The following is a 24,664-nucleotide window of genomic DNA, read 5'->3' as shown; positions in this document are numbered from 1 at the left end:
GAGAATAACATTTACATATCTCCCTATTCCTACTAGCACCCACTAAGATTCTGTGACTGCATCTCTCCAGAGAGCACTGCTGAAGAGACCACATGGGAGAATCAACATCTTTGTTAGAGAACTATGTGTATTGAAGGTTGACAGAATAAACACTTAACATTGACTTCTAAATGTTTGCAGGTGTTCACTATCAGTAAAATTCTTGTGCATTCAAACCAGACTCCAGAAGTATGCTAAGAATCACGTCAGTCTGGTAGAAACAACATCTCCAGTATTTGTGCAAGTATAGCTCACCTTTAAATACTTGAGTCTACAAGTGAAATCTAGAATATGACCTAGATCTGTTTTGGCATCTCCATTAGCACATGTAGGCTTCCCCTGTAGCAACTGTTGAGTGACAGCATATAACTGCAAGGGTCTGATGGTGAAGACTTCTCCAGCCATTAGTAACTGCTCTCCTGAAAAACAGAGTATGATGGTATCAAACACAATGCTGCAATGGTTACAAAAGAATAAATGGTACATGGAAGATCTAATGCTACAGATTAAACGTTGTCATTTATACTCTAAGCTCACAACTGAGGTACCAAAACAATGTCCTTTTTTGCCACTTTAAACTAGAATGCTGAATTAAGATTTTTTTTTTACACCAGAATAATCTAGGTGTTCAAATAAGCATTCATCATACAAGCCTGAAGTTCCTAATGCAACTAATGGCAAATTTCCCTCAATCTTAACAGGACTGTCAAAGTTCATTTATATAATGTAAGAGATAAACTTTTTCCAAGATATCCCTAAGTTCTATAGCAGTTAGGACTTATTCTATCCAGAAGCAGCAGTGCCTGCCATCTAAAAAACAGACCTTACATCTTTTGCTATGCTGCCTAAATGCAGAATCATAGCAAATGTTTTCTTGGAGAGTATGAGGACTTTCACCACACTAATACCAATGCAAACTCCCAGAACAGGAAATGCATTATCTGATAATATTTTTACAATCCCATTTCGTTCTAGGAACAGTAGGAAACAGCATCCAAAAGCCTCTCTGAAGGCACCGCGAGAGTTAGTGTGGACTACAGCAGTTAGAACACACACACACGTGGAATTAATATCTTTCTCCTCTTCCTTTTAGGGACATCAGTTTGACTTTGTGGACAAGAGAGCATCAGCTTTCATGATAAGCAGAGTTCTCAGAAATGCTCTGAGGAGTAAAATTCCCTTTGGCTTCAGTGGGAGCAAGTCCAAGAGTCCAGATGCACATTACTGGAAGGCTGCACTAATATACAGCAGTCAGACATCAATGATTCTGGTATCAGTGAGACTGGAGGCACTACAAAGTCAGGAAAGATTTCTTCAGGAGCTTCCTTAAAATGTTCCAAAATTTTCTGGGTGGACCCTCTGAAATGGCTTCACCTAAAGTTAATTTTGTACCAGAACCATCTGAAATGGCACGCTGAAACACGCTTCACCTATCACCTCAGCCAACTGGAATTATACAGTAGCATCTAGCATGTCCTTCAAAACAAAATTAGCATGGGTTAATCATTTCACATGCCTCCTGCTGTTAATGGACCAGTTAGAGCTGTTGCATTTACAGTAAGTGCATGTCACTTCATCTGCCAGCCTCAGAAAAGGCAATCCTTTAACTGACCAGAAGGTCTCATCTTTCCTGAATTCTGGAAGAACGATATTTAGATACGTAAAGTGGCTTCTTGCATTTAACACTATATCAGAACTCATTGATATAAAACAAACTTCCTTACAGGTTACACTAAAACATACAAAGACAGAAAGCTTAACACAAGCTTCTGATCACCAGTACCACATCCTATCCTTTAAGGACACAGACTAGCAGGCCCTTTCCAAAACCTAAATTCACCAATTTCTGTTTTGTTTGCAAACATTGCTGCACTACTGTTACAGCTCCTCCCAAAATGCAGCTTGAATCAAAGTGCAAACAGCAAGAAAAAGTGGAAGAGAAAGAAGGGGAAGAAAAAGCCTCATAGTCTGATATAGAAGATTCAGATCTCTCATTGTCTGGAGATTAAGTATCACAGGTATATGAATGCATGCACATAGAGGAAACCATTCCCAGTGATATTCTTTAAGGCAAGTTCTTTACCTTTGTGGAAGAGCTCTTCAGCCAATGCAGCAGTGATTCCATTGATTTCCTGCAAAGAATAAACCATTGTAATCAAGTGTTATTTACATACTTATGGTTCCAATTTTTCAACATGTACCTTTGCTGAAGTCTCCCTTTTTTGCTGTGCTACAGGACTTTTTTAAACAGAAATCAACTGTGATTGTGTCTTATGGATTTCTTTGTAACTTGAGAATACTTCACAAAAATTACCTGAAATTATTTAATTGCATATGATTTTCATTTTCAAGATGGAATATACTGAACTACATTTAAATAATCACATCCTGCATATATTGGAAAAGGGCAACAGCAGCTAGAGCAACTATTACTAGCCATCATTAGCCCAACTTGAAAGAAAGCTCAGTTTTGAAGAAACTATTACAAGTATAGTGTTCTTCAAATTTTAACATTAAGACTAACCTAATGCATCAAGCACTCAACGTTTCCTCGGAATATCACTAATACACAGAAAACTTTAGATTAACAGGTTTACAGTGAAGAAGAGATATATAAAAAGTAATTAGTCTTCTGGACTTCAACTCTATTATGCTTGCTGCAGAGTAATTCAAAAGCCCCTTTTCCCCATCCTCCATCTTCTCCACCCTCCTGGACCTACCCAGCTGCTCAACCTCCATTCCAGGCACTGACAGCTCCAGGAGGAAAGAAAAAGGCTGAAAACTCCCAATGCAGGGATTTGTTCTTTCTAAATCTGAAGGTGCACAAAGATCAGTACAAGTATTTCCCATCTGGGCATACTTCTCTCCACAAAAAGCAAATGCTCTGTGGAAGTCCAGAAACAGTTCTGAGCACTTCCAACAGTTGTCTCTCAAAGGCCCACAAAAAGAAGAAAATAAAACTATTTGTGATAGTGAAGCTTCCCCTAGACACACGCATCTCATTTTAAGGTAGCTGCAAAGGATAAACAGATATGGATCATCATGAAATGAATATTTTATGAGTTTACTTTGCTGACAAATCCCTCATGATTCATAACAAGGGAATAAATCCACAGGACATCTGCAGCAGACAGTTCAGCTCATTTGATGAGGCAAGCATTTTAGATAAGCACATTCTCAGTATAACTGAAACCCCACTCACTGAGGATGAACAAAGCCTCCACACCACAGTTTCGAGAACAACAAGCTAGCAGCTACATTCCAAGCAAAATTCAACAATTCTGACTTATTTGAATAAGCCAATTACACTCATCTGGCATGCGCAGACTTAATTGAAAACTATGCTCTGTATCCCTTTCGTCATCTGGGACACAGAGCAGAAATTTTTTCTACATTTATAATTGAAAGAAGATGATGACTTGGACTGTTCAGTGACTAGGAGGCAAAAGCAACTCTATTCCTCTGTCTACAAGAGACCTCTGTCTTAGCTCTAACTACTTATATGCATCAAACCCACAGAAGTCCATTGTTTGCAGGTGTCTCTGAACAGCAGTTTGTGGGTACTCAATTCTTTTCTTGCAAAAGCTTCTATCTAAGTTAACAAACCAAATCTTCTAAGACTACTAAGTATAAGACAGTGCAACAAAATAAGCATCCCCATATCACTGCAGACTTCCTCTTCAATGTCAAAGTAACAATGATGTTCTACACTGCCCTCACATGCAACCGCTTCTCTTTGCTAAGCTGTACCTGGCTTTTGTCTGTGACACGTAAAGGCTTCAAAGTGGTTTTAATGTATTTGTGGTAGGTATTTCTACTCCATTTAGTTCTATTAACCTGAGAAATAAAATTAAATAATCCTTACTGGAAATACTACAAGTAAGAATAGACAAAAAATATTGCAGCCTTCCTATATAAACTAATGAGGCAATATCAGGGATTATAATGGCTCAAGCACACACATGAGCTGTCTGCTAACAAAGACATTTTAAAAGATCAAAGTTCTGCAGGAAGGTTATTTTACAGTAGAATTGCTGTGGTAAATATTTAGCTTTTCTGCTGAATAACTAACTGTTTTTTGGTAAATATTTAAAAGTGCCCTAAAGTTCCAAGCAAAAACAATTGAGTTTATACCTCAAGCCAGACTCCCCTAAAGCAAAGAAACGCAGATTAAGCAACTTTGCTCTTAATACGCAAGCACAGTATACAAACAGGGAAGCATTCATATCCAAATAATGCTAGTTCTTTGGAAAAGTAAAAAAGGATGAACATTACAGCAAGATGAAAAAAATAGTCTAACTGAAAAACAAGAGGGACTAGGAAGAATTTCTGCCTGCATAAAAACCTTTGTTGAAGATACAGCACTGAAACACTAATGAAACAGACATCATTTAAGAAACAGAGTAGCCAGAGAACAGAAAAATTATGCAACTTCCTGGTGATCAGGAAGTTTTCTCCATCTGAACAGAATCGTCCCTACTTTATCATGCAAATTTTTAATACATTTAGAACCTCTAATCCATTTTAGAGGGCTTGATCATGACAAACTAGTGCTTCTCACTCAAATCTGCAGGGCAATAGCAACACTATGAAGTAAACCTTCTACTGTTTGTCTAAGTCAAACTCTGAAGTCTCAGCAGGACAATTATGTTCATGTAATAAACTAAAACAGGTTCTTCTTTGTTGCTAAAGCTTAATTAACACATCTAATAGACCACTTGTGACTTGTTTCTGAAGCCTTTATGTGAAACGATGAAGGGCCATCTCAGCACATCCCACCCCAAAGCAATTACTGCTCCTCCTTTCCATTGAGTTCTCCAGTGCATTTTCCTCTTTATGAAGTTCATCCTCCCCCTTACAACATGATGCCATACTGCAAAAAAGCCTACTTATACACAAGAGATGAATGAACAAATTGCAATCTGAACATGAAAGCAAGCCATTACTTCTTACTTCAAGCACCCTTTACCGTAACATTTTGTCTGCTGGCTGGAGCTATTTCTCCAGAGGCTACTCCATCAGCGTGCTTCTCATGAAGAAGCACCATTTTTCTTCATTTGGGCTACTGGAAACTGTTTCAGTGTGAACCACAGCTCTAACCATTAACCACTAGTAGGGGGGTGTGTGGATCAATTATGCAATGTTCCTTCAGAGAGACAGCACTATTGACTTCAGCCTAACAACCAATTCAGCTTCAGATTTATTCACAGCTTCCAACTATCCTGCCAGCGTTTATTTTCTCCTTTTAGAGTCCCTACCCACACTCTACTTGCCAGCACAGTATCTACTGCAATAAAAAGTGGTGTCAAAAAAAATCTTAAAAATATGCTGTTACATTGTACAAAACGCTGAAAAAGCAGTTTCAGCTATTTTGCGAAGATTCCATACAATTCTCTCCAAGTCAGAGAACTAGGGAAAGACACTTAGGCCTCCATTTCATATGCTAAAAATATAACTTACATATAAATGAAAGTGTAGGAAGTGCGACAAAACTTTTGGAGCAGTAACAGGGAACTTGACTAGCAGGGTTTGCAGGTAGACCTCTAATTCCTTTTGTCTTTTCTCCACCAGGCTTTTGGAATTTTTTCCAATAATCTTCTTAGGAGGTAATAGATTTTTATCTATTTTCTTTTCTGAAACAAGCTGAAAGACAAAGACCAGAGTTACTACCCAACTCACCATCTGAACTTGCACAAAAGATGCAACAGAACACATTAAAAGCATGTTGGCTGATCCTGGTAAGATCCAAAAATAAAGTTACTTCAGCAAATTTAGCTATTGACTTCAAAGTATTAGGTATTTTCAGAAAGAACATTTTATCATAAAATGATGAGAAGTTCAGTAAGCGTTTTCTGAGAAAATCACAGTACCACAGGGCAGAATGTAACTAAGGCGATAAAACAGAATACCTGGTGCATTTCTGAGAAAGCAGCCCAGTCTTGAATACAGCGGACTTTCCCTCATTTTCACTTGCTGTTTTTCATCAGCACTGGTTGGTAACTACCCCATTCTACTGTCTAAGGACAGTTTTATCATCCACCCCTCCCAGAAGAGGGTCTTTGCTCCAATCCAGCTTTTGGTTACCAAATCAGCTGATCATAAACATATCTCTTGGCAAAACATTTAATGGCTCTAGCCTGAACTCCAATCTTTCTGACACAAGCTTCTGTCCAGGGCTAAAGTTGTCCAGGCCAACCTCCCCCAATTCAAGAGGGGAGTGCAACAGGGGCCAGTAATATTGTTCATACAAAAAGGATTTAGGCTGCAGTTCAGATGGTATCTGGCAGATATTCTTGCTCTTTATTGGGGAAAGAATTTATGTCCCATACAACAGAACTACACAAATTGTACGACGTTTTGTAAGAGACCAAGGCCACAGTTTTAATATCCTTACCTTTTCATGCAGGTCGTGGAAATCACTGTAACGATGTTTGACTGTCCACTGATGATTGCCAACACTGACCTGAATAATGTATACCTGAAAGGAAGAAATTAAAGTAAGGGAACTGCAAAGCATTTGTCTTAAAGAGAAGCTGACTGAGATGTGCTGGTTAATGTAGCACTATAAGGTAATTCTACATTCTTAAAGTATCATAGTTAACTAAAAGCTAACCCAAACTCTAAGATGACTTTGCTGATGTAGGATGCCTAATCTCATTCACAAGGCTGCTCCACACACAAGAACAGGCAGATGCCTCTTAATGTAAAGCAATGGCTTTTATTTTTGCAACCCAAAGGTTAATAACCAAGATCTCTAAGCTACTTCTTTTTCTGAAGATTTCTGCCAGCTAAGTTAAGTTGGTATTCATAGCTATCCACAAGAAGCCTGAGACAGCAGCATCCCTTCTTCAATCTATCAAGTTCCACAACAGGCAGAGGAACTTGGCAACCATCCTGCTGTCACTTCACAGTTAAGCAGAAATCTGGAGCTTAACCCTTCAGAAATCTAGACAAATCCTTTGGTTGGTTGGATGTTAACTGTTTTATTCCTTTTAGGGTAAAGCACACAAGACAGCTTCCTGAGAGTTACAATTGTGCCCAAAGAATCACTACAATTATCTAAAGCAACCCAACATTTCTTTACACAAAACTAAGTATTTTTAACCATGCATGTACCAAACAATTAAAGATTTTCACTGTAGGTGACGTTCTAGATTGAACAGTACTGGTTCTGCAGGAAACTCACAGTCTACCTTTGGATATGCTAGAAGCAAGCCATCCCAAAGAAACTTTAAAGGTACAAAATAAAACACAAAGTAGAAAACAAACAAGGCTCAGCAAAACCAGTTCTACGGCTACTTGAAAATAACAAACTAAAACTGTTATCCAATCCAACTATATTCCTTGGGGAAAAAAACCAATTCGTAATCAAATCTTGAAAACATTTAATACAGTTGAGAACTTGCTTACTACCACAGATCACACAGACCTGACTCATAGCTGCTATGAGAATGATGCACATCTAGTTGCTAAACCCACCTGAGGAAACAAAAAGCAAACAGTTTCAATTTGTTACTTAAAAGGCCAGTTTTCACTTGTTGTTAGTACAGACCAGCACAATACCAAACATTAAACAGAATACCACCCGCTTTTTAAAAGATGAACTCTCTCATACCATTTATATTTTTGTAAGCATCTGACACTGGCTTGCTGAACAAAAACCAAGTCCTACAGAGAACTGAATCAAGATGTCTGACTAGTGCATACAGCAAGTGACACGTCAGTGTTCAGATGAGTACTGAAAACACAGATGAATGCCTACACAGAATTACAGTCTCAATTAAGGCCTGTGTCTGCTTTCCCATCATGTTGTGTTGGGAAACAGCAGATCATGATTATTCACTATGCCGGTGACAAACTAGAACAGGAATAACCTGAACATTCAAAAGTTCCTCATAACCCTGAGGAAAGCAAGGAGACACTCAAAGAAACCAGAAGATTAAAGTTACAACTAAAGAAGTACTACATATAGAAGCCATAATAAAAAGAGTAGTTCTTTTTAAAACCTGACTGTGCTAAATTATGGCAGACAAAGCAGTATAGCTACTGCTCATAGATACTCAATCTGCATTGAGTATACAATGCATAAAACTTCAGATTAGACATTGAAAACACAGTAAACTTCACAGCTCCCAACTGACAGCTCATGAGACAAGGAAGCAATGCCCCTCCTCTCTGTACACAGTACAGTCAGAGTAAACATATAATAAAGGTTTCATATCCTTTTGCTGAAATGGCAAGCACTGACCACTTCCAGAAACATAGCACCGAGCCAAATGGATAGTCTGGTCAGGAAAATACCTGTTAAAGTGAGTGTTTACATGCACTGATACAATTCCTCAAATTAAGTCTTTAAAAAGCCATAGCATTCCCCATGTAGAACACAGCCAGAGCCGGCAGTACATATTCACCCCTCAAACAGCATCAGTATGTAGAACAACAGCAACTGATCTCACATCAATCCACAAGCTGCCATTATCTTGAATAAATACAAATGCAATATGCTTATGCACTCCAAAGACTTGTTTCAATACAGAAATCGATCACTTTAAAGCAACCCCCCCTAAGTTTCTAAAAAAGTCAGGTATCCAAGTTCATCTTCAATTAATTTTGAGTGCACTAATATGACAAGGCTGACAGTTTAAGTTAAGATTCTTCAATGACCGCCTACCTGTCAAGCCAACTGCTAGAAGGCATACATGGAAAGATGATGAAATTCTCTCACACTGCACTGTCTCCCAGACATAAATATACCACGTGAAATCTCCACCCATATTTATGCCATAAACTGCACTTCAATTGAGCTAAAATGCAAAAGTGTTTACATTCACAGGTTCTCCTCCGCCCCATGTCTCTACCAAACTCTGCTGTGTAATAAATTTTGTACATCTTTCTATAAATCAGTTGTTTTGGCTAAGTTCTACTTTGTAAAATGTTTAGCATATCTGCAGTGCTGTATATTTTCATGATTTTCTAACCAGTCACTTCAAACTCTTTGCAGTTAAGTACTCATGCCACCAAACAGCATGTCTTCATCTCCCTAAATATTTAAAGGTGAAATATTTACTAAAAATTTTTAAAGATACATAATTTTTAAACCAGCTGTTAAATGGACAGCAGTGATTCCAGACTGCCTTTTGTTTACTTCCTGTACACATTACAAAAACCCACCCATCTCGCTTTACATGGAAAACTTGCATTTCTACAGTATCCCTCATCCAGCTTCATACTTCACTACTGTCAAGAAAAAGACAAGCACCTCACTTTACAGATGACAGGCAGAGCTGCCCACAGGAAGCCTGGGACACAGGTGTCACTGCAGCCAGTAGGTCCCAAATTCCAGAGCAGTGATGCAACCGCACCTCCTCCTCCTCCCTGCCTCCTCAAGTAGACAGTTTACACCCATTCAAGGAAGTCACAGTATTTTCCTTAAATATCAAAGCTAGTATTTATATTAAAAACAGCTGGAAAAGACAGGAAAAGCAGGAAAGCAATTTTAGGCCAAACAAATGCATAGCAGGAAACAAATGAAGCACTAGTAGCCTTGAGGCCTTCTAGCCATCAGCCAGTCTTAGCATCTAGCTGGACCAGCACATGCAGGAGAAATACCTAGTAAAAGCGCTCATGTTTTTCTAACCCAACAGAAAAAACATCAACAAGTGCAGTATTTTTTCCTGCTGGATTTATCCATACCTTGCCTTCCACCCTAACAACTCCAACAAGAACCACATTTTTAAAAGTACCTTCAAAATTACACAGAACTGTGGGCCTCACTAATATATTTTAGAGGATTTAATCTCACAACTGTCAAACAGATGTCATTAAAATAAGTCTCCTTCTATTGAGATTATGAGCTCTGAAATACAGAGTGAAACAAGAAGTACACATGCCAAAAGAAAAACAACTCTTTCAAAAACAAGGATGTAAATAGGACCACTGCCACCTTGACTACTACATGTTAATGGAAAAAGACGCAGCTTGGTACTGCTACATTTCCTTTCTCACCTTTACCAGATTTGACTGACTTTTACACCATATAATTTCTTCACTTCTGCTCTGGTACAGGTCTTTATTGCATCTTTAAGTGCCACTAATCTAATTTTGAACACTAAACACAAATGCTAATTTTTGTAAAACGTTTCACCTTGTGAAGAATTTTGTAAAATTTCTGGTTTTGTTTAAAGATCTATTCCTACATTTCTAATGGCTTGGGTCTATCTCATACAAACTGTCTGAAGGCTTGGAGTTCTGATAACAGTTTTAGGAGGTTTACACACAGGTAAGCTTAATACTACGACTCCTTCAAAAATGCAGCAAGAGAATCAAAGTAGGACCAAGTACTGGTAAATCTCGCCTTTCAAACACCCTACTTTTAAAGCTCCCAGGAAAAATGGCATTAAAATAGCATGATATTTCCAGAACCATAATGATTAAAAAAGAAATCTGGCCTTGAAAAAAATAAGCTTCCTTGGGCTTAGCTGCAGCAGCTTAAAATGTTATCCCCAACTATCAGCTGATCTGCTGAACACTACCTGCAGTGAAGTTATATACTTGAACTACAGCTCAATCTAGCACATTAATGGTATTACCAAAGGTTGGCTGTACCACAATACTAGTTTGCAGGCTGAAGCAGCAAGGTAACATTTCACCTCCAGTGGAATAAGGGGACAGATAACATTTTGATGTTTTCTCAACTAAATTCACTTGAATTCCTCATTCACTGGTATTGCAAAACACCAACATTAACACTGCTGAGTCTTGGTTCACACCTGAAATGGAAGCTTCCAGTCACTATGCCACAAGTCTCACCATGCTTCTCGGCTGACTGGGGACTGTGAAAACAAACTTGCTTGGGGGATGAACCACATCCTAACACACACAGTGGTAACATCTCAGCACCAGTATTGTTTCTGTGAACACACATCATGTAACTAACAGAGAGAGCTGAAGCAATTTTCAAGAATTTATTTTAAGCTTCTAACCAACTCCTTCACTGAACATTCATTGCATTTTTGTCTGTAAATATGGCTACTCGCCACCTGACAGTCATTCCCACGCAATGTTGTTTCAATGGTTGTCTACTGGAAAGGAGTTAGGCCCTTTATGTACTACAGCTGTGTAAATGCTCTGTCCTATTAAAAACTCAGAAATTACTCTCTTGTTGCTCTGTTTTCTCTGGGTACCTTTTCAGAGGCAGTAACCTGAAGTATTACTTGTAACTATTACACAACTTTACAAATACTGCCTTTCTAGACCATTGCTCCCCTTCCCCTTTTAGGTTCCTACAACAGGAACAAGTCTGATATCATTATGTGCATTCTACAAAAAAAAATCATTCAAATCACACTAAAATAAGGTAGGAGCAGAAAACATTTTTAGTTATATAACTAAAGGGTGGTGCGCTCGAGATGTTTTCTGTCTGCAATTATGCTGAGGTTTGTTTTATGATGAGCTTCTTCCTGAAAAACAGACCAATTAACTCTCAGTAGAATGCAACCAGTTAAAAAACAAGTTATACATAAAAAATTTAATTCCTTCCCCAAACAAAAACACTGCTGACAATCTTTCCTCTTTTTTGGTAGGGTAAGAGAAAAACTGTCTATCCCAAGTCATCTGATTTCCTCTGAAAATAAGATTAGCTTTTCAGGAGGGATTTTTACAGTATTTTCACCTGAAGGAAAGATTTCCTACCATATTTAGTCCAGCTTTAAAAGCTATGTTTAGTCAATAACAAATTTTCATAATCACATGCACATATACACACACATATACATGCATATATGTGTATAGATACATATTGGCAAGAACATGACATGTGCAAACTCAGCCTCCACTAAAACACCAGCTCTCCCAAAGGGCCAAAGCGACGAGGAGCTCAGGGGGCGATTTTCACCGGCTGAGACCCGCAGCCCCGCTCCTACACGCCTTCGGGGCCGATTTCCCAGAACACGCGTCCCTCCACGGAGGCAGAAAGCGCTCGGAAACTTCTGCCAAATTATTCTCGCTCTGGCTTTAGCGCGGGTACAAAACTGGGCCGAGAACTGCTGCCTGGCTTCCTCAGAGCCGGGATGAAGACGGCGGCACTAAGCAGGAGGCAGCGCAGCACGCAGCCCGGCCTCAGCCCGCTCCCCCCGGTACCCCGCAGGCTGCCTGAGGCTGCAGCGAGGCGGGCCCGCTCCCCCACACCTCCCCCCCTCGCTGCCACCATCACCCGCTGCCTAGCACGTCCCTCACGGCCTCCCCACTCGCCTCCGCGGGACCCCCGGCACCGGCTCCGCCGCTCCCCCCGCCCCGGGCCGCAGCCTCCCTCCGGCCCCGCACCGTGTAGGTCTCCACCAGCTCGGAACCCAGGACTCGGGCCTCCCGCGGGGGCTCCTCGCCGTCCTCGCCCCCCGCTGCCGCTTCCATGACGCCGCGAGAAGCGCAGGGGACCGGCCGCCGCCCCGCTCACGCCGTCACCGCTCCCCTCCAGCTGCTGCCGCCACCGCCGCCCGCACCGACCCCCAGCCCACCACACGCTCCCGCCGCCTCCGCCATCTTGACCGACCCCCCCCCCCGCCAGGGTGCGGCTCGTCCCGCCCGCCGCCTCTTTATTGGCAGCCGCCGGCGGTGGCAGAGGCGGGGCTTGCCGCTGGGGGCGGGGCTTGCCGCTGGGAGAGGCGGGTCTATGGCCTGTCGAGGCGGGGGGTCAGGGCGTCGGGGCGCGCATGCGTGCTGACTCGTACGGGGAGGGTTGCGCAGGTGCAGGCGTCACAGCGCTGTGCTACGCAACGCAGCGGTGTGCAACGCAACGCAGGGCTGTGCAATGCTGGGCTGCGCAACGCAGCGCAGGGCTGTGCAGTGCAATACAATGCTTTGCCCTGCAGTACTGTGCAATGCAATGCAGTGTATGTGCAATGCCATGCTGTACAATGTAGCGCTGGGCAATGCCATGCTGTACAGTACTAGGCTGTGCAGTGCATTGCAACGCAGGCAACTCAAGGCGGTTCAGGCCTGTCCAAGCTGGCTGAAGGCAGCTACAGACTGGTGTGCGCAACGCGCACAGTGCAGATCTGGCAATGCAGGAAGGTGCAACACAGGTGGATTCTAGCACAGGGCATTTGAGATTGAACTGCAGAGGGCAAAGCCAGTCCCTGTCTGCAGAGAGCAGATCTTCGTAATAGCGGTGTGGCTGTGCTGCTGCGCTCGTGAACATCTGCATCTGGAAGCAGTGCTGGCAGCAGTCCAAAGCAGCACCTCCGCCAGCTGCAAACAGCTCTTGGTGGAGATCTGTGGCCACCATGTGCTGCTGAAGGCTTGGACACTGTTGTGTTGGGCCAGGGTGCCTCTGCAGTGGTGCTGTGACCAACATGCCTGGTGCCACCTCAAAAACAGAGCTGAGGAGCTGGGCTGATGGGCTTGGCCAAGGGCCTCAGGGATGAGTTCAGAGTGAACTCAGGGTGTTGTTTGGCGTGACTTCACTGACGTTATGAACTTCGCTTACCTCAATGCACTGTCCCACTGAGCACAGGGGAGTGTTTCGAGTCTGTGCACACTAAAGTGATCTTGCCAGGAATTTGTAACAGAAGTGGAGAATCTTAAAGAATGGCGAGCAAAGCCTCCTCAGCCTTTTCCCTGTGAACCCGAGTTGCCCCGAGGGGGAGTCACAGGTTTGGGTAAAAAAGCACCTTCCAGCAAAACAAAGGTGACCTCTCTCTCTCCTTCCTTATGCTACCTAAGGGAGGATGCAATTAGCTCCAGTGTAGTGTCATTAATAACAGCAGAAGTGCCAAATGCCCTGGGTACACGTGTGGCTTTCAAAGTTGTCTGGACAGAAAGCATTTCCTCGGCCAAAGGGAGCTGCGGTGCAGAGGGAGTAACGCTACAGGGGGCAATGCTGGCATCTGGCAGATGCAACCAGAACCCGGGGCGGCAGATAAGCAAACACACCTCTGCAAATGGAGCTGGATAACCCTGTTTTGATTTTATTTTCACTGCAAAATGCTTTCCCTTGGTCAGGACTTAGCCAAAGGATGATGTGTGTAACAACAAAACATACAGTAAAGGCAGCCCAAGAGGGATTTTCTAGCGCTGTCCCAGCATCAGCAGGAGCTGCTGCTGAGCTCAGCGTCTTGATGAGATAAGTGGTTTTGGAGAGCAACTTTAATTAAGATTCCTCTGAATGTCCCATCTCCTTAATTAAATAACAATTTGCAGTGCTCGCATGTCTGTCGGTTTTGATAGGTACCCTTCCCTTCCTAAAGCAGTTTCAGCCTGCGGGCACCGAGGTGGCTCGTGGTATGACAGCCTGTCCTGGCTCCTGGAGAAGATGCATCAACAGGAGCAATGCAGCTGGGGAAGGGGGCAAACAGGGACTTGTTCAGCTAAAACCTCCGAGGAGGATTTAGGTAGCAGTAAATTAAAGAGCTTCCATGTCGGTGGGTCTGGGCCCGCTCGGGGCTGGGTGCCCTGCACAGGGAAGAGGGACGCTGGAGCGTTTTACTGTGGCTTGGAGCCACGACGGACTGCCCAAGGAGCCCTGCAAACACCCCTGACCTCAAGTAAAGTTGCAACTTAGTTGGGCTTCTGCTTTTTATTTCCTTATATTTGACCTGAAGGATGCCTCTGCTTGTTTTGCAGGGGGTTGCAGCTGCCTGGAAAGGCAAACCTGAACTGAGATTTTGGAGAAAAAAGTGCAGTAAACTCTTCTGCTTGTCTTGGTACCTTGGGTTGACTGACAAGTGCAACGGCATGTCGGGATGCAGCTGAAGCCCAGCTAATGCGCCGTACCTAACCGCAGCGACAGCCGCTGTGCCACCGAGCCGGCCATGTGCCCAGATTAAGGGCACTTGTGTTGGCAGCCCTCCTCAGGCTATAGATAGCTGCGCTCCGTCTCTGCTGTGGTCTTGCATGGGGAGGCAAGAGAAGCAGCAGGAGCGGATGGTTTTCCCCGGGACACCCCCATACCTGCCACAGCAGCCTCCCCCCGTGCTTTGCATGGCAGAGGCTCTGGGTTTCTCTACAAAACCCCAATTCCCAATTCTTTTATAAGCAAACCACTCCGGAGAGCCAGGGGATGCTGCAAGCTTTGGCTCCAAGCAGCAAGCGGGGAGGCAGGGGTTGGCATGATGCCCCTTGCCTGCACCTCTCTCCCCGGGAGGAACATCACCTCTGCTGCCAGATGGATTTCATCCTTCCCCTCTAGGCATACCTGTGTTTTGTAAGTCTCTGTTCGCACTGGGCATTTGCAGAAGCATGGCTTTCCCGTGTCAGTGTGCATGGTGGCAGCGGCCCAGATTTCCCCTCTCTAAGCAGAGACCCTTTTTCCACATCTTGACCTGGATTTCGTCCCAGCTGCTCCAGGAGCGCAGCCACCACCCTTTGAAGGCAATGTTAGAGCTCCCGCTCCCGCTGTGCATCAGCCCTAGATATATTCTGACACATCCCAGGGGCTGTTTTCAGGGGGATGACTCAGAGCCATCGCCTTCCAGGACAGAGGGACGGGGCCAGGCGCGATTCCTCGCCCTCTGCCACGGTGCCTGGCAGTGCCTGGGGCCAGCACCCGCCACCTCGCCGCCTCCGCAGGGAATCCTGAGATGGGGAAAGCAGCCCGGCGCTGGGGTTTGCCTCAGGGCAGCGCTTCACTGGGGAGGTCTCCATGGGGGTGCCCAGGAGGGTCTGAGTGACAGTTCAGTGGTGGGGGACAGCAGGTCCCCCATCCCAGCCCATGCCCTCACCTAAGGACAGGCTCCGATACCCTTTAACAAAATAACTACTTCCCTTTGCAGCTTTTTCTGCCTTTTCTATGTTCAAGGCAAACAAAATATTAATATGATCCAATTCTAAAGACTTAACATGCTTCAAAAATTAATTCCTTAAATGCAAGTATTTTCCTTTTTATTACATCTGCCATCCCCACGCTGAGAAGAGGCAGAACCTGGCTGAAGCCTGGGTAAATCAAGGCCAGCAGGTACCTGCAGGACTAACAGGCTCTGCAGCAAGTTAATCTTTTGGGACTCCAAAGCCTGGGAGGATGTGGTGTGGGGACACGGCTCTCTGCTCACCCACGCCCTCACTTCGTGCTGATAACCACCCTGGGTCTCTGGTTAACACCACTTTGGCTAGGCATTATGTAGGGACAGCAGGTTTTTTTCATGCAACGTAATTTCTATTAAAGGGAGAAGGGATTTTTAGAAGAGGTGAAACCTAAAGCTGCATTCATAGTATTTTCTGTTTTGCTAACTAACACCGATATGAGCTAGCTGGAGGCGAGACTCCATCACCCTGAGACACCAGAGCCATCTGTAGCTCCTTTGGACACAAGAGGGAGTCCTGAATCGCTAAAAAGAGAGGTTTTGCTTTGGTTGCTGTGGATTAAAACACTTTTCCCTGCACTGAGAAAACGCTGGTCATCACTTTTGGAGGCCTTTGGCATGTTTTGCTCTCCACCATGGTGTGGTAAATCCACCGTAAATCCAGGAGCGTGGATTTTCCCCGTTTGCAATAGGGACAGGTCAGCTCGCTGCTTGGGTGAAGTGAGTCCTGGTTACATAAAGGACAGGGAATTATCCCTGAAATCAAGCACAGTTGATAGCCACCCCCCCCATTTTGCAGCCCCAGCTAAATGCAGAAAATGGAGGCAAACCTCCATCTGCCTCCACACTTCTCCTCGCCGCGGCATCAGGAGCGCACATTCCCCCCGTCCTCGGCGCCCGCATGCACACGGCATTGGCCCCGGCCGCATGTCCCCCATGGGTTTGGGGACAGCCAGCAGAGCGGACAGGGAGGCCCCTACACCCCCTGTTGCCACTGCCCCCGGGGGACATTTGCTGCTGGGCGGGGATATTTTGGGAGGCATGCTTTTCCTGTATTACCCAATTTAATTAGGCACAGTATAATCTTTCTAATGCAGCTTCCCAGGGGGGAACACACAGGAGGTGGAGGTGACATGGTGGCATGCGTCCAGTCAGGACAGCCAGATACCGCAATGTATCAGCAAAGGTCCTGCTGAAACCCAGCTGAAAGAGCTCGCTCGTTCCCACATCAAAGTCACAAGGAAACCTCCAGCTGCCCCGAAGCGGGGCTGGGGCTGGCCCCGGACGTGCCAGCCTCGGGCTCAGCAGTGTCCCCATCCCAAGGCATGCAGGCGAGGCATTCCTGCCGGGACGGGGATGGGACAGGGATGGGCGTGCGGGGCTGCTGGTGGGCTGGTCACATCCCCCGGGGCGGGCAGCCCCCTATATCAGCTGGGCTTGCAGGGGCAGTGCCGGCAGAGTGTGACCGTGACGTCCCCCGGCCCCTCGCCCACCCTCTGCAGCCATGGATGACATTTATAAGGCAGCGGTAAGTGCCTCCCTTTGGGGCTGTGGTTTTGGGGGGGTTTAAAGGGTTTTCAGGGATTTTATAGTAGATTCCCCAAAGCTGTGATGGAGTTAATTCAATGGAGAGATGCAAATAAGAAATAATTATAGGGTGGCGACTTTTAGTCAACATCATCATCCAGGACACAGACCTTTCCCACTGATGGCTCTGAAGGTTTCACACTCCTCCTGTAAGCGTGAAACTCTCAACTGTGCTGCTAAATTATTTACAATGACTCCCCTGGTTCCCCACTGTAAGGCAGGGAGATGGCCTGTAAGTGAAGTTATAAATCTCAACAAAATCTTGAAAGTGTAAGAGGTGGCTGCTGTTTTTAGCCCAGACAAAGCAGAGCAGCGTTTCCCATGAAATGAACATCATTTGCATGGGTTAATCCTCACCCTCTTCTTTCTGGTGCTTTGTAATTCTGCCATTGCTACATTTCCCCCTTCCTTAGCTGAATATTTTTCTGGGAGATTTAAAAAAACCCTCGGCTTTTGCAAGTTATTTCCAAACATCCTCCTCTGCTTTGCTGCTCCTGATATCTGCTCTGCAGAAATCCAGAATGTGAGCTATGCTGTTGGGGAATGCAGAGCATCCTAACAGCTATTTTAACTTACACAGCTGCACACTGTGCTCACTGTGTAAACCCAAACTATTTGGTCTGTAATGAGAACACTGCATTATTTTGTAACGTAGACAGACAGTGATATGCGAGCGGAATAAGGATGAAAATAGATTCTGGATTGTGTGGATTGCTACTGTGTCCCTTCCATAACTGGAGTTAAAATAAGAGCTTTTTGGTGGGTTGTTTTTTTTTTTTACTGTGTAGTTGATCAGGTTTGATTTTAACCAAGGGCACAAAAAATACATCATACAAGTCCTATTTTAATTCCAAGGTTTTTAGAGGGAAGAAAGATAATGCTTGATACATAATTGAAGAAAAAAACAAAATGCTCACACCTCTCCTGTCCTTTGGTCAGCCCTGAACCTCATGAAATGGAACCCCCTTAGCGATCCCGATAGTGTGAAAAGGCTCAGGAAAGGCTGTACAATAAAACGCCGAGTCCCCCAACCAACACCTCCAAAAGGGAGAAAAATGTGACCTGTAAAATCAAAGAAAATCCAGGCCTCTCTAATTAAGCTTTTTAATTAAGTATGTTCTCTGCGACTCAAGGCACAGGTCCTCTCCTTAGTGTTTAGGGACCTCATGCCCATAATTAGGGAAAAAGGCTGAAGTGCTTTGCAAGCCGGTGATGCCCAGAGCCAAAAGGGTCTGTCCGTCAGCTGGGGCAGCGCGCTCGCAGCATGGGCGGAGAGCCCCAAAAAGAAAGGGTTCCCCATCCACAAGCTCCAGCCTCTCTCCAAATCTCTGCCCCAGAAATGGGCAAAAATCCACAAGTGAAAGTCATCCCTACCCGAAGCGGAGTTGGACCACGGAGTAATTTAGCTGAGAAAAAGTAACTGCAGCAATAGAGAACAACCCAAAAATTCCTACCTCAGATACCAGAAACTTACCCCAAACATAGAGCCCTTGACCAGGGAAATGGGCCACGCAAAAGACCCGATGGACTCCCATAAGGATTTTGCTGCTGGTTTGAAAGTGGGGGCACGCTGATAAATGTGGGGCTCATGTCCTGGGCATTAACTGCCAGCAACTTTACAGAGGCAAAAGGAGTTCAAGCCAGGCACAGCTGAGACAAACAGCTTTTTCGTGGATCTATTCCCCAAGATTTTAACTGTAAGAAAACATTTACCTGGAAAAAAAAATCAAGACCTTCAACTTCCCCTGTCTGACTTCAAATGGAAACATGGGATGAAGAAGAGAGCTGATAAAAGCAAAATACAGAAGATTTGGCGTTACCACGGCCGCCGCAGTGGTGTGAGCTTAGTGCTTGCTTTCCCACACCGCAGCTGGAGAAACCTGTCCCTGCAATGATGTGGAGGGAAAAGAGGAATAAAGCCACAAACAGCACCCGTGTCCAGAGGGCACTATAAACAGCTCAAGAGACATCTCTGTAATAAAAGTGTCACTCTACAGTCACAATGCATTTAATTTACACACAGCATAGCTCCACATCTATCACTTCAGTAGTCAAGGAAGCTTCAAAAGTGAGTATTTTTTTATTTGCTGCATGCTGATGGCATATATTAATATTATATTTATGCCAAATTCCCTACGTGCAGCCAGAGAACCCAATGGATTTTCATCTTGCCCACTCATGCCTAGATAAGGGTGTGCAAACACAAAGCTATTTTGGGAACATTTTTAGGCTCTGTTAAGCGACGCTAAGAACAGTGCCAGGGACAAGTGTCCAGATAAAGGGCTGCAAGGATAAATACCAAAGCCTGGGAACAATCGGGAAGCTCATCTTTATCTTCAGCACCTCTCTCACCCGGGCTTATAAATAGCGAATGCACCAAGAGGGTCATGTTACCCAAGCGGCAGGACGGTGGCCGTGGACATCGGCCGAGGGAGCGTTGCGGCTGCCCTCGCTCTGCCCAAACAATAGCCACGAAGGGCTGGCAGCTGCCTGCCTGCCTTCAGTAGTGCCATGGCCACCGTGGGCTTGGGTTTCCTCCTGCAATGGCAATCCTGCCGCCGTCCTCAGTGCTTTCTGACTTCAAAGTCTTCACTTCCTGGTGTGTGGGGAGTGGGATAAGGCTCTCTGCCTGCTTCCCACAGGCTCTGTCCCACTAAGAAAAAGCACTTTCCCTGCCTCTTGCTGCAAGCGGGAAGGATTTCCAGCTGCCTTTTGCAAAATTGTTGCTCTTTGGGGCAAAAGCATCAGCCTTCCCTCAAAGACAGGGTGCCAAAACCCTGGGTTGCGGGGTTCTGCCCCAACAGAAACATGGCGGGGATGGGTGTTGGGGACTGCTCGCATGGGGATGGTAGTAAGGAGACATTAGTGGGGTCAGGCACTCTCTGCATGGGCCAGATGTAGTCCTGGCAGGGAGTCATATCTGGCTGACTCCAGAAAGGCTGTTGACCCGCATGGGAAAGAAAAGTCAATGTTTTCATGGATGCTACCAAAGGGGCAGTTGGACACAGTGGTGGGGTCAGCAGTTTTAGATAAGCAGTACCTGCAAGCAGGAATGAAGCCGAAGAGAGAAATGCACTTAAAGAGGTACACAACAGAGCTGATGGATTCCTCTTTGCTCTCCTCATCGATTATTTCATTAATTCATGCTAACTAATAAGCTCCCACTGATCGTTTGTGGGAAATGAATTAGGGTAGGGTTTGGGAACAATCTGCCAGCCCGTTTCGGCTAATACCTAATGGCTCCATGGGCCATTTCTTCAGGGAGATGCCCAAAACAGGCTAAAGGGAATAGCAGCTCCCTTCAGAGGCAGAAACCTTTGCAATAAACAGACTGGGATGGAAGTAGACCAGCTCTTAAGGCTCTGGATAGTGCAGGGAGTTTCCTGAATCTAGGGCTGAAAAACAACTACCAGGGACGGTCTTGTCCACCTCTCCCTCCCCAGGGACCTCTCCAGCATGTCCCACCTCTGACCTGGCCTCAGACCACGCACGAGCAGCCCTCAGTGGTGCAGCCATCCTGCTGTGAAGCCTGCCAGCAACAAGAAATTATCCCCAAATGGTTGACAGAGACAAATGCTTTTCCCAGTGGGTCTCCCCTGCTTGTGCAAAGGCTACTTCTGCCGTGTACCAGACGCTGCTGCTCTAGAGAAATGATGCTCGCTTCAAAGGAGTTGGGAATAATTTTAAGGGGAAGAATCTCTTAGACTACAAAAAGTTGTGGTGTCAAAACCCCACTGGTCGTACATCCCATAGTCCACAAGGGTGACTGTTGTGAGGCTTGGTTGACCTTTGCAAAGGCTGTTGAACAAATAACGTGTCCTTTTAACAATTAGTGATGCTGACAAAGAAAAATGACTTGGTCTCTGTGTTTTCCTTACAGGTTGAGCAGCTGACAGATGAGCAAAAAAGTGGTAGGTGCATCTTTAACCTCACACTGCAGCCTAAAGATGAGCTCCCTAGCCAGCAGCCCAGCCTGCCTCAGCAACTACAGCCCAGAAAATGCTTTGGCCAGACTGGCCAAAGCAGGGCATGACCCAGGGATTTTGATCCACCAGCATTTCAAGCAAGGCAGTTTCTGTGCATGTGCCCAGGTGTCCCACCCATGCCATGCCTGGGCAATGCTGGGGTGCGTGGGCAGGGGAGGCTGTGCCTGTGACGAGCCCCCCACCCCGGGGCCACCCGCCTGCAGGGTTGAGGTGCGGGGCAAGACCCCCCCCCATCTCCTCTCCCCTTTCTCCCCAGAGTTCAAGGCTGCCTTTGACATCTTCGTGCTGGGGGCAGAGGATGGTTGCATCAGCACCAAGGAGCTGGGGAAGGTGATGCGGATGCTGGGGCAGAACCCCACCCCTGAGGAGCTGCAGGAGATGATAGACGAAGTGGATGAGGACGGTGAGACATTTGGGTTCCTTCCACTCTCCCAAGCACCATCCCCACGTCCGCAGGCATGGAGGGCATGGCGCGGGTCAGGAGCGCTCAGCATCTGCGCAGCGCTGGCAGGATCCGTGCTGGGGACAGTTGCAGCCTGTGGGGAGCAACCTGCAGTGCTGTCATTTTGAAGGACACTAAACACCCACCAAACTTCAGCGTGGTTCCTTTAGGAAATTTCCAGGCAAAGAGAAACTATAAAAATTATCATCCCTATAATGATCAGACTGCTTGAACTGATTTTGGGGGGTACTCTGAAATCGCACAGATCCATTTAAAAAACAAAATATAGGCTGGATGTAGCAACTGCCATTTCAGAAATGCCACAATTACAGATTCTATCATTAGGAAAGTCTTTCACTGCTCAAGTGTACACACACACACACACAAATAACTGTCAATATTGATTAAATCAGTGTACCGGTGATCACACATAACAAAATCCACTGTGTGCAAGTTGGGCAGAAATATCATACTAAATAACTGGAAAATAAAAAAGCAGTTAAAAATCAAGCAAAAAAGGAAAACAGCTGTGTCATTCAAAACAATAGTACTGTACTGCTGGTGCAAAAACACACTGCATGAATACCTGCCTTCTGGAGCTTTTATTATTAATACCTAGATGAGATGGACAGGTATCTCCATAGCAGGAATTTCCATTCATCGGTGCTTCCAGTAGGACTTTTAGTTCATTTTGCCAAGGCAAAATGACTGCAAAAGGTAAAAATTCAGTGATGAAGTCAGTGCAGGACCTCAGTCACTTACTCCAGCATCCTGAAAGCTGCCTCTTGCTGCAGGGCTGCCCGCCTGAGTTTTGGTCCTTGGTTACTAAAGGGCCGTGTGATCTCTTGCTTGGCATTGCCTGTCCACCCACCGTAGTGCCAACTGATGGCATTTATTCTGCCTGCAGGCAGCGGCACTGTAGACTTTGATGAGTTCCTTGTTATGATGGTCCGGTGTATGAAAGATGACAGCAAAGGAAAAACCGAAGAAGAACTCTCAGATCTCTTCAGGATGTTTGATAAGTAAGAGCCGTGACCACAGCATGGCAGGGTGGTGGGAGCGGTGCAACCACCCCGGCTCCCCCTCCCCAGCGTGTCAGTCTGCTCCTGAGCTCTTCTGTCCTCACACAGAAACGCTGATGGCTACATTGACCTTGAGGAGCTGAAGATCATGCTGCAGGCGACGGGAGAGACCATCACTGAGGATGACATAGAAGAACTGATGAGAGATGGGGATAAAAACAATGATGGCAGGATTGACTATGACGGTAGGACTCTTTCTTGCATGCAGTTTGGTTGCGAGCCCTTGAGCGTCCCCCGGCCAGCTCCCATGGTCTTGGTTGCCTTCTTGGACGGGCATGAGCTCATGCAGGCAGTGCTGGGCAGTACGCCTGACCACAGCTGATGTTTGCACAGGGATGGGGGTGAAACAGCAGCAAGGCCCTGGGGCTGCCTTAACTGTCCCCATGCTGCGAAAGCCTGCACTGAAGCAATGCTGCTTTTCACCAGAGACCTGCCTGTCCCCTCCTGCCCCCTAAACACAAGCACCATCTCCGAAGGGCCGTATCTTTCAACGCGATGCTGCTGAAATGACCCCCAGACCATTTCTGAGCTGAGCTGGTGGCTGTGTCCCTCCCCAGGCGCTCACCTCTGGCGTTTTGGTGGCAGCCAAGGGTAACGCTGGGCTCCAGTGACATTTCCAGTGGGAGTCACAAGGAGTTCTCGCCACGGTCAGAGGAGCAGTAGCCGTCCCCCCTCGGCCTCTCGTGCATCAGGGGGATGGAAAAGGAGACAGGGCTGGGGAAAGCTGCCAAAAGCGCACTTGGCAGCTGCGAGGGCACTTCGATCCCACCTCACACCCCTTATCTCCAATGTCTTCCCCTTGGCAGAGTTCCTGGAGTTTATGAAGGGAGTTGAATAAATCTTGAGGCCAGATCGACAGCCTGAATCTCCTAAACCCCTCCAGCTCTGCATCTCATCTCCTTGGCTAAGTCCCCTGGCTACCGGCATGAAGACTGAGTGCTGAGAAGGGTGGCCGCTGGGAAAATAAAACACGTTGATATCGAGTGCCTCAGATGGTCGTTCCTTGGAGGTGTAGTGAGAGCTTCACCCCGGTCACATACTCACGACTAATGGGGCCGCTCCTCAGGGCCGTGTTGAGCACCTGCGAGCCGTGTCTGGCAAGGTGACATCACAGCTGGAGCTTTAAGCCTCCAAGGAGGTATTTTGTCACCAGCCCAGCAGCAAAGCCCGGCCAACGGGGCCACGGGTGCTCAGTGGGGTGCTGCCATGTTGCATCTCCTCACCCCTGCCATGGTGAGCAGGCTCAGGAGCCGGCACTGGTGCCTGCCGGTTTAACTGGAGCTTCAGCAGCATTTTAGTGATAAAATGTGAATTAACAACCACTTATGCCATCACTGAAATCCGTGGGTGAGGGACAGTCCCTCTCCTCCCCGCTCTTGCCCTGGCTGTCCAGAAGGGAAATCCCTTCCTCCTCCTCACTATCTTGATGGCCACCCTGCGGTGCATGCAGAAAGACTACCTCAGTTTTATTTGGAAACATGAATAAAAGCCATTCCTAAGCCAGACTGGATGCCTCCTTCCCGTCTCACCCAGCCTGGTGGGAGGCAGGCGGCAGCAGCCCCATGGCACCTCATGGTCCTCCAGCAGCCCTGGGTGGGAGCCTCGCCGCAATAACTGGAACACCCGATTTTCCCTCAGAAATCATGTCCATTTGGGCCACAGGGGCCCTGAGCAAGGCACGACCCTGCTTTGGGTCTCAGCCCCCAAGTGTGGGGTGACAGCAGGGCTGAGGAG

At 46.0% G+C, this 24,664-nt stretch overlaps 2 protein-coding genes across 2 annotated transcripts in view; one reads left to right on the top strand and one right to left on the bottom strand.

Moving 5' to 3' along the window:
- NISCH (nischarin) overlaps positions 1 to 12,447 on the bottom strand; it is a 32,579-nt gene extending 20,132 nt beyond the window's left edge. The window contains exons 1-5 of the mRNA XM_050904636.1: positions 12,361 to 12,447; positions 6,434 to 6,517; positions 5,500 to 5,682; positions 2,123 to 2,171; positions 295 to 458 (exon numbers count right to left, since the gene is read on the bottom strand). Coding sequence (XP_050760593.1) covers positions 295 to 458; positions 2,123 to 2,171; positions 5,500 to 5,682; positions 6,434 to 6,517; positions 12,361 to 12,447 — 567 coding nt within the window. The remainder of the gene's footprint in view (positions 1 to 294; positions 459 to 2,122; positions 2,172 to 5,499; positions 5,683 to 6,433; positions 6,518 to 12,360) is intronic.
- A 4,860-nt stretch (positions 12,448 to 17,307) lies between these two features.
- TNNC1 (troponin C1, slow skeletal and cardiac type) lies at positions 17,308 to 23,918 on the top strand. Its single transcript, XM_050904671.1, has 6 exons — positions 17,308 to 17,361; positions 21,301 to 21,331; positions 21,663 to 21,809; positions 22,756 to 22,870; positions 22,979 to 23,115; positions 23,737 to 23,918. Exons 1-6 carry the CDS (start codon positions 17,338 to 17,340, stop codon positions 23,766 to 23,768), a joined length of 486 nt encoding a protein of 161 aa, XP_050760628.1. The 5' UTR covers positions 17,308 to 17,337; the 3' UTR covers positions 23,769 to 23,918.
- Positions 23,919 to 24,664: the final 746 nt, after the last annotated feature.

This window comes from Gymnogyps californianus, chromosome 13 (assembly GCF_018139145.2).
Source record: "Gymnogyps californianus isolate 813 chromosome 13, ASM1813914v2, whole genome shotgun sequence".
Classification (NCBI taxonomy): domain Eukaryota; kingdom Metazoa; phylum Chordata; class Aves; order Accipitriformes; family Cathartidae; genus Gymnogyps; species Gymnogyps californianus.
Note: the sequence above shows the minus strand (reverse complement) of the source record. Positions and strands in the feature narration are given on the sequence as shown.

Bases quoted from the DNA above. Each gene is read 5' to 3' on its own strand.
- TNNC1 (XM_050904671.1), top strand. From the start codon at position 17,338: ATGGATGACATTTATAAGGCAGCG. The intron at 17,362-21,300 runs GTAAGTGCCTCC...TTTTCCTTACAG, and splicing joins ATGACATTTATAAGGCAGCG to GTTGAGCAGCTGACAGATGA. The intron at 23,116-23,736 runs GTAGGACTCTTT...TCCCCTTGGCAG, and splicing joins TGGCAGGATTGACTATGACG to AGTTCCTGGAGTTTATGAAG.